The sequence below is a fragment of the Myripristis murdjan genome, chromosome 21 (genome assembly GCF_902150065.1).
Source record: "Myripristis murdjan chromosome 21, fMyrMur1.1, whole genome shotgun sequence".
In the NCBI taxonomy this organism is placed as follows: domain Eukaryota; kingdom Metazoa; phylum Chordata; class Actinopteri; order Holocentriformes; family Holocentridae; genus Myripristis; species Myripristis murdjan.
This window is the reverse complement of record NC_044000.1, coordinates 2,295,281-2,304,819: the sequence shown is the minus strand read 5'-3', so window position 1 is coordinate 2,304,819 and position 9,539 is coordinate 2,295,281. Positions and strand designations below refer to the sequence as shown.

At 48.7% G+C, this 9,539-nt stretch overlaps 1 protein-coding gene across 1 annotated transcript; it reads left to right on the top strand.

Moving 5' to 3' along the window:
* Positions 1-1,302: 1,302 nt before the first annotated feature.
* On the top strand, positions 1,303-9,306 carry LOC115380334 (inhibin beta B chain-like). Its single transcript, XM_030081466.1, has 2 exons — positions 1,303-2,470; positions 8,075-9,306. The coding sequence occupies exons 1-2, from the start codon at positions 2,083-2,085 to the stop codon at positions 8,902-8,904; spliced, it is 1,218 nt and encodes a 405-aa protein (XP_029937326.1). The 5' UTR covers positions 1,303-2,082; the 3' UTR covers positions 8,905-9,306.
* Positions 9,307-9,539: the final 233 nt, after the last annotated feature.

The window sequence follows — 9,539 nt, the reverse complement described above, 5'->3', positions numbered from 1 at the left end:
ATGTCTTCCTAATCTACTCTTGCGTGTGTCTCCATGTGACTGTCTACCAGGAGGAAAGTAAACTAATTAGCCATTATGGAGCAGGTTACTCGGGCTGCCCTAATCCAGTTGCTGTGCGTCATTTCATTTGGCCTACTGACCTGTATCGCTCTTCCCCAACACTGTTGATGTTTGAAAGCCTTCTTCAATATAAACTGCTGCTGGGACTTGCAATGCATCTCTAGTATGGTGTGAGGTTATCGCGGCTGTATCGTTCTTTATTATGTTATTCTTTGTCTCCTATAAATTGCTATGAATTTCTTAATACATCTTCAATTGAAGGAAGTGTGTTCATAATGACCCAATATTGGACTATTTTCTTTTTTTTCCCTATGAATTTTCTTCTTTGGTGAACTCATTTCTGTATATTCCTATAGCATATCTTATATAGTTTATATAATTTAACTTTGGCATTCATGTGGTAGGCCTATCTCTCCAATGAATCACAAAATCCCCTAGGTTCCTTTTTAATAAGGGGCCGATATCAGACTTGTAGACTGCAAAATGGCACGTTAATTTGCATCAGTATTACCACTCAGCAACATAATAATGCAATATCATTCCGTACAGACAGAGTGAAACCTTATTTTAAACTACTGGTCCTGCTGAAATGACCATTTCCTTTGATGTAGGGCTAACAGTGTAATCATTCGGCTGTGTTGTGTAATGAATTGTGTCAGTCGCAAGATGGCGATATCCGTTCTCTTTTCTATCTGATCGGCAGTACAAGTGGCCTTGAAAGACTTAAGAGCTACCGCTGTGAGCACAAGTGAGTATTTACTAGTTTCTTTGTTGATTTGTACTTCTTTCACTGGAAACTGATTACTACATGGCAGAAGAATAGCAATTAAAAAGGCCTGTATCTTATTTTTATTATTATTATTATTCACCGCCTAAATTAATGGCTTCTAGGCCGTGTACTGAAAAGAAAAAAAAATCAATAATAAATAATAATAAATCACAACTTGAATATCAACATGAGTGTCAACAGCTATGATATCAATCATAGCTTTTTGGCAGAGCCTGACCAGTGCTGGCTGTGTGAACTTACACCTATCATCTTAAAACATGCTTTTTGAAGAACATGCTTTGGGATGATGTTTCGCGCAATAATTACACGCAAAAAATGATTATGCCACTTTTCCCGTTGCATATCCAGGACCGGGTGAGTGTTACCATAATACAGCCTTGTTCCATCAGCTATCGAGGGAGTCGTGGCTCCGGAGACGTAGTATTCTGCTAATCCCTTGCGTCCAGTTGGTGGAAATCCCCACGTGGTTTCGACTCCTGTATAAAAACTTTGGGTGTGCGGAGCCCCTGTTGTCGTGATTGCAAAGGGAGAAAAGGGTCTCAGTGAGCAGCATCTTCCAGGACGCACGGAGCTGTCCATCCACAGCCGGGCGCACCGGAGACTGTACCCAGACGCACAGACAAAAGGCACGGGAGTCGCCGAGCGCAGTTGTTCCACACTGGACTGCAGCTGACAAATTGGATTCCCCAATTCCCCAAGTGTGTGTTTTTTATTAACATTCTCTGTGTTTTTTTGAATGGGGAAAACCCATCTCAACGCCTTTTGGACATCGGAAGGGGCTTATTTAGACCCTGCCAAGTTTCGGTGAGGCATTTCGTCCTCGTTTGTTTTGGTAGATTACTTTTCGATCCATGGTATGACATGGTATGACATCGCGTCAACAATCAACACTTCTGGAAATACGTCTCGCAATCAAAGAGACGAACTTTTGTGTTCTTGTTTTTTTTTTTGGAGGGGAGAGGAGGACGTGAAAGCGGACAACAAGTTGAACGCATATTGGCTGGAATGATTTAGCCCTAAACTTGTTGTTAACCTCGCGTTCTTGGGAATACAGCGATTGCATGGACTTCTTGGATAACCCGAGGCGTATCACTTACGGAGCAAGGTCGGATGTTAACCAGGAACTTGTGAACTTGTACACTTTTAAATTAAACGTACCCTCGGCTTCACTCGTTTAATATAATCACTATTCCTCCCCAGAGAGTTTGGACTGTTGTCTCCAGCAAAGAAAAATGAGCAGGTACAGTCTGACATTGTCTTGTTTAGTTGCTTGCATTCTCTCAGTGCGCTGCATTTTGGCGACCGGGACAGAGACTCAAACCTTGTCCCAGGAGTCGTGCGCGTCCTGCGGCCTCAGGGCGCCGGATCAGTCGGAGCGACTGGACGTGGACTTCTTGGAGGCGGTTAAGAGACATATACTGAACAGGCTGCAGATGAGAGAGAGACCCAACATCACCCATCCCATCCCGAAGGCTGCGATGGTGACAGCCCTGAGGAGACTGCACGCCGGCAAAGTGCGAGAGGACGGCCGAGTTGAGATCCCCAACTTTGAGGGACATGCCGCCTACAGCAACGAAGTCCAAGAAGAGACCTCGGAGATCATCAGTTTCGCCGAATCAGGTAATAATCAATAATTAATTGCACCCATTTCAATCGACCTCTCCATGAACCCATTCACCTTTTGACTTCACCTAATATGGAGCGCCTGGAAACGTGAACCTCCAAGCCAGTATCTTACAAAGAATTTCATTCATGGATGAAAATTCTTTTTTTTTTTTGGAGCTTATCACATGCAAAAAGCATGCATATTCAAAAATAGAAACAGCACTAGTTACGAAACCAAGCGAAACAAATTGGATGCGTTGTAGGCATCATTTTCACTGTCCTGAGATATCAATCATCTTATTACATCACATTTCTATTCTGCCCTGGGCGAGTGGTGTGGCTTGGGGTGCGTGCTAATTACTCTTGTTTGCCCCGTTGAAAATCAGAAAGAAATGAAATTGAAAGACAGAGTCCTTGAATTACCCCTATGTGTTGTCTAGGGGATAAAAAGAACCTCTGAATCCAATTTCATCACTAAAGCTGTGCTCACACTCAATACTCCAATGTATAAAGCCCTCTTTTAAGAAAGGACAAAGTCCCTCAATTGGCCATTTATCCCTTCCTCTAAGAATGTGTATCTAACTAATTCTCAGAAGTCCAAAGAGAACACCCTTTTCCTCTCTCTCTCTCTCTCTCTCTCTCTCTCTCTCTCTCTCTCCCTCTCTCTCTCCCCAACACACAGGCCTACACACACCTAAAATCATCTGCTCTTGACAGAATCCAATAATTGTCAGTTAGCACTGTGAGAACCGAGTGTTTGACACGAATTGTTAGTTTAACAAAAGGAAAACATACAATTAAAGGCACCAAAATAGGATGTCTTTAAAAAAAACTCCTGTCCGCTCCCATTGGCCCTGCCGGTACAATTAGCCTGAATGGGCTGCTAGCTCTTGCCATCCAATGGGAATGATCTGAGCACCCTCATGACAAGGGAACAAAAGCCGGGCAATTATTATGAGAGCACTATGCGCTCCAGCTAAACCCAACATGTCAACATTAAGAACAAAAACAGCAGAGAAAACAAAAGAAATCGCCCAGAATAATGCATGAGACATTTGAGTCCTTGCGGGTTTTGGGTGGGGTGGGGTGGGGGGGTTGTGTGTGTGAGGGGGTGGCGGGGGATGATATTGTGTGCATGTATGTGTATGTATGTGTCTTTGTGTGTGTGTGTGTGTGTGTGTTTCTCCGTGTATCTGTGCGCATGCTGGTGTGCCTGTGCCCATATCGCAGATTTCTAAAGAATGCTTTTGTCATTATAAAGGTTCGCTGGGCTTCTTTGCTGCTTCTTCTTCTTCTTCTTCTTTTTTTTTTTTTTTTTTTTTTTTTTTTTTTTACTTCCATTCTTTCCAACACCTTTGAGCCTTTGTGCTGCATTGTACCATGGAGCTGGCTTGGGTCCCTGCTCCCTAGACCCCCTCTGCCTCCTGGCCAGCTGGCTCACGCCCCCCAGATCGGAGGCTGCCAGCCGGGGCATGGCTCGGCGACAAGGCCCTCAGAAAGCTCTGAAGCCAGGGGAGGTTGTCCCCAAGCTGGAGGGAACCTGAATTGTTGTTATCACCATCTAGGAGGGGAGTGGCATGGCTGTCGGGGGTGGTAGTGGGTATATGTTTATCCAGCAGCAAGCCAAGCCAAGGGGATGTAGATGTAGATGGGGTGGTGTTGTGTCCAACCCCCTCCTCTCCTCGCCCCTCCGCCTGAGGGTTAACTGTGTGCTTGTCAGCCAGGCAGCCAGCCCTCTCTTATCTCCGGTTGCGGTGGCGCAGAGGGGAGAGGTCTGCCAAGCGGCCCCGGGCAGGTGAGGGAACGGTGCCAATCTCCCTTCTCCCCTGACATGGTCCCGTGGGTCCTTGCCGAGGGATTCGGTGTCCCGTATCCACAGGAGCGAAGCGGAGAACAGGGTCAGTAAAGGAGAGGGAGCCGGGGGGGGGGGGTTGGACGGTGGACGGGTGTGTGTGCGTGTGTGTGGCGGCGGCGGGAGGGGGGGGGGGGGTCGAAGGAGAAGTGTAGATCCGCGCATCTCCATTGCCGCCGTAGCCGTTCGGACCCGGTGAACTTGCGGTGCGTGGTCCAAGACACGGAATTAAGACTTCATTATTGGATGTCATTAACTCCAGCCCCGTCCCTCCAGAGGATCGGGTTGGCAGGTTTACTTGAGGACACAAGTCTTTCATGAGGAGCTGTCAGTCATGGCACTCCTGGGTCCACTCCAGACATTTTCCGCATTCACTCACAAGTGTGTGTTTCAGTCCTCAATGGGCCTGGCTGCCTCTGTATAGCTCATGATCCTATAAATGTTTTATAAAAGCGTTATTAAAAAAAAAAAAAAAAAACACCCGGCGGTGAAGCTTTAAGCACAACAGCAAACACAGCGCCTTCCACTGGAGCAGCTTTTCCTCCTGGCCAAAAGTCCAGCGTCTCAACCTTGCCTGGTCTCTGCCCTCTATCCCCCCCCCCCCCCCCCCCCCGCTCCCTGCTCTCCACCTCCCTCTCTCACCTCCTAACCCTATGTGGAATTCCTGGAGCGCTCAGCCTCGAGGGCTGAGGGATTGCCTGCTGTGTGCACACACACAGCTCCGCTCATGTCGGAGCAGCCGAACGCCCCGGCCTGTACCTTGCCGCGCCCTTGCCCCCCTCCACAGCGTGTGGTCTTGTCGACAGCGGCTTTGAGTAATGAGCTCTGGAGCTGCCTCCCATGCGTGCCTGCTTCCACGGCCGCTCCGCTGACTCGTTCACTGTGTTGGTGGCGCAGGTGGGGACACGCTGAAGCAGCCCTTTATCCGCGCAGCAGCCCACCCAGGTGTCCCGCTCGCCGGCGCTCACTCAGTCGCTGCTTTTCCACTGCCGGGTCAGGCAGGGCGTGTCAGGGCCGGCTGAACATTGTGTGTAACATGCCATCAGAAAGACAGCATGTTCGGAAAAGACCATCGTGGAAATTTTGTCATGTGGATTGTTATATTTTCTCTATACAAAGCAAACTCTATTTGGCTATACCAAACCAATGACCAGACAGTCAATTGGGAATTTAAAGCATATCAATACACTGCAAAAAGTCAAAATCTTACCAAGATTATTTGTCTTATTTCAAGTCAAAATGTCTTATTCCTAGTCAAAATATCTCATTACACTTAAAATAAGACATGATCACCTCAGAAGTAACTTGTTTTTAGACAATTTTCACCTGTTTCAAGTGAAAATTTACTTGAAACAAGAAACAAATTCTGCCAATGGAACAAGCAAATTTTTACTTGTTCACTTGTGTCACAAGGAAAAATTTGCTTGTTCCATTGGCAGAATATGTTTCTTGTTTCTAGCAAATTTTCACTTGAAACAGGTGAAAATTGTCTAAAAACAAGTTACTTCTGAGGTGATCATGTCTTATTTTAAGTGTAAGGAGATATTTTGACTAGAAATAAGACATTTTGACTTGAAATAAGACAAATACTCTTGGTAAGATTTTGACGTTTTGCAGTGTATACTAACTAATCGTTCCTTAGCCATGTTCAGCCCTGTAGTGGATGCCAGGCTAGAGTGTCAGTTCAGCAACAAAGCCCAAAATAACATCAGATTCCTTGCCTTATAACTGCAGATTTTAGCTTTATAGTGAGTCTGCAGTCTGACCCTACAACTTGTCAGTCTTTATCCACTCTGCTGTTAGGAGGCAGCCTGCAGCAGGCTTCACAATTCCTTATCACTGCTGCTTCATTTTATCCGCCCCTGTTTCCATTTAGTGCTACACTTTGGAAAAATGCACATACATGTTCAAATGCCTGTCATCAGGCGTTATCACCGCTTTCTGAGTTATCAGTTCCATTACTGAGCGGTTCACAAAAATATGTCAGAAACCGGAGAAAGAGGCCAAATGGGTCTTTGGAGAGGCTTTACATTGCGAGAAGCGGTCGTGACAGCGGTAATGGCGTTTCTGAAGAAGATTTCCAGTCTGTTAAAATGCCAAAACTGTCAACCCCGAATTTGATCCTCTAGCTCTCCAAATCAAGCCACATTAGCTGGACATGATTTGGTTTGACAGATGTCTGGAAGGGGGGGGAGTGCCTATTAAAGAGCGTTTAGATTCAGTGTGAAACTCAAGCTCAGACTTCACTCGCTTTATCACACTGTAACCTTGAGCATGCTGGTGTGTGATCCCCCCTTTTTTTTTTTGTAAGTCTTGAGCTGTTGAGGCAAGCAGGAAGGCCGGGTGGTGAGCGAGGCGAGGTGAGGTACTTGTTGCCCTGGGCCCTAACAGCAGCCCCACTCAGCTGATGCCTTCATGCCGTTCACCTCAGATGGGGTTCAGTATCTACTGCCTGCACACTTGATACTTTACCCCGCAGGTTTTGGTATTGGGAGAGCTGATATTTGGTGTATTGGTTACCGCGGCGATGTGTGTGGGTGTGTGTACACGGACGGATGCAAACGTGTGCATGTGTGAGCGCCCAGCCGACATACTATAGAGAGGAGAGCTGGTCTGAACAGGTCTGCGTGTGAATGCAAAGCCACGGTTTACAGGAGGAAGAGGTGTGAGGCGCCTTCAAGAGATGGGGTGGAGGGTTGGGGGGGCGGAGGAGGGGTGGGCGTCTTTGGTGGCCAGCTGTTGACACTGACACACACTAATCAGTCGGCAAACAAAGTAATTTAGCTGCTTTCAAAAGCGCTGCTCTGCTGGAGCACATCGCACTAAATCTCCTGGCATAGAAACCTTTCAAGTTACCTCGGGGTAATTTGGAAGACATCATTAGGCTTAAAAAAAAAAAAAAAAAAAAAAAAAAAGATACAGCCAAGGAGAGCCCATTGCCGCCTTTAGACGCCCGGGATCTCTTCATTGTGCCGTTTTAGAAAGTGGCCAGTGTCATGTAAATGGCTTTTATTTTTGCCTCATCATGCTTCTCGCTGGAAGGCCACGCGTTTCAATGCCGGGCTGCAGCGCGGCTGTCTCCCAGTGCCTCACAGGGGGCTTTGTGCTGTCACTCTCAGGGTGCTCAGGGTGGATGGAGGGGGGGGTGGTGGGGGTGGGGGGGTTCGCAGCCCTAACAGTGAACTCAATGAACCCCCCAGGGCCTCGGCTGTGTCCGCCACCCTCCCACCTTTTCCACCACCTTCCTTCCTCCTTTCTATCCCTCTTTCTCCCTCTCTCTCTCCCTCTCTCTCTCTCTTTGGCCTTGTCACTTCAAAACTGGACCGAAGGCCAACTGGGCCCAATCCCAGAACTGGCCCGTCACCGTCAGCCTATCAGGAGCTGCCGGAGAGGTCACCTGACACAGTGGTTGAGGCAGAAGGGAGAATAGAGGGGGAAAACAACTCTTTAAAAAGCTCTTTTCGGAGTGTGTGTAGCTATTTTTGTGTGTACGCATGTGTATGCATGGAAGTGAAAGAGAGACAAAAAAATTTGTTTTGAGCAGTTTCTCTGAAAACAAATACGCCCTCAAAATGATCAAACAGCATCTGTTTGTCTGGCGTCGGTCCCTGTTTCACACGGACTTCTTGGAGGACTTTAGCTTTTCAAAATCCACGACTTACCTCTTCCCATTTCATCTTCCTCCCTGTTTATACACTCACTGGGCAATGCTACAATACCATCAAAATTAACGTTTCCTCTGTGTGTTTTTGTTCTGTCTCCAACAGATGAGCAAGTGTCATCCAGGTCCAGCATGTACTTCCTCATCTCCAATGAGGGCAACCAGAACCTGTACGTGGCCCAGGCCAACCTGTGGCTCTACTTCCGTGTGCTGCCCGCTGGCCCCGAGAAAGGGCCCCGCCGGAAGGTGACAGTCAAGGTCCACTACCAGGAGGCCGGAGCCGCCGGCGGTGCAGAGGGAGGCCCGGGCGGCGGCGGTGGCGGTGGCGGGGGCGCAGGCCGCTGGGCCCTGGTGGAGAAGCGGGTGGATCTGAAGCGCAGCGGCTGGCACACCTTCCCCTTGTCAGAGGCGGTTCGGGCTGTGTTCGGGAAAGGCAGCCGGCGGCAGGACCTGGAGGTCCGCTGCGAGGGCTGCGAGACGGCTGGCGTGGCGCCGGTGTTGGTGGACCCGGGCGACCCGTCCCACCGGCCCTTCCTGGTGGTGCGGGCACGACAGGCCGAGGGGAAGCACCGCATCCGCAAGAGGGGGCTGGAGTGTGACGGCAGCAGCGGGGGCCTGTGCTGCCGGCAGCAGTTTTACATAGACTTCCGCCTCATCGGCTGGAATGACTGGATCATTGCACCAGCCGGCTACTATGGCAACTACTGCGAGGGCAGCTGCCCGGCCTACATGGCGGGTGTGCCGGGCTCAGCCTCGTCCTTCCACACGGCGGTGGTCAACCAGTACCGCGTGAGGGGGATGAGCCCCGGCTCCGTCAACTCCTGCTGCATCCCCACCAAGCTCAGCACCATGTCCATGCTCTACTTTGACAATGAGTACAACATTGTCAAGAGGGACGTGCCCAACATGATTGTGGAGGAGTGCGGCTGCGCCTGAGGGGCCCCGTTGACTTCAGCAACTTTGAACTTGGAACAGTCAAAAAGGCCTTCTGTAGCAACGGGCCGTTTTTTGTACGGTACGCATATCCGATATATCTATACCTACGTGACAAGAACACAAAACCGGTACAATCCAGCAAACACATGCGTACATGTTGCGTATGTACGTGCGCGTGTGTTTACACGTGTGTGTGTGTGCGAGTGTGTGTATTTATCAGAGTGAGCGGCCTGCTTGCTCTCCCAGTTTTGTCCATTCCACATGACGACGCTTAACTGGTCGGGAGCTCGGGGAAGAGAAGGGAATGGTTATCACCAAATGATCCTTTTGCTCTAGTTTGCCATTTCTAGTCAAAAAAAAAAATAATGGCACATCATCTCTTGAATGAAGATTAAAAGCGCTTAAGGAAAGTGACAGGATCAGCCAATGACATTATTGGTTTTCACCCCACACTCCCCACCTCCGCTCCTCCAACCCCTCTTAAGTACTTTAGCACATGACAGACTTTTGTTTTATCAAGCACTGACAATTCATCAGCTTATACAATTCAGAACACCAGCACTTCCCTACCGTCCCGACAGACACTGTCTGCGACTGTCCTCTCTGGTGGAATTAGATCAGCGGCGCTTAATGCC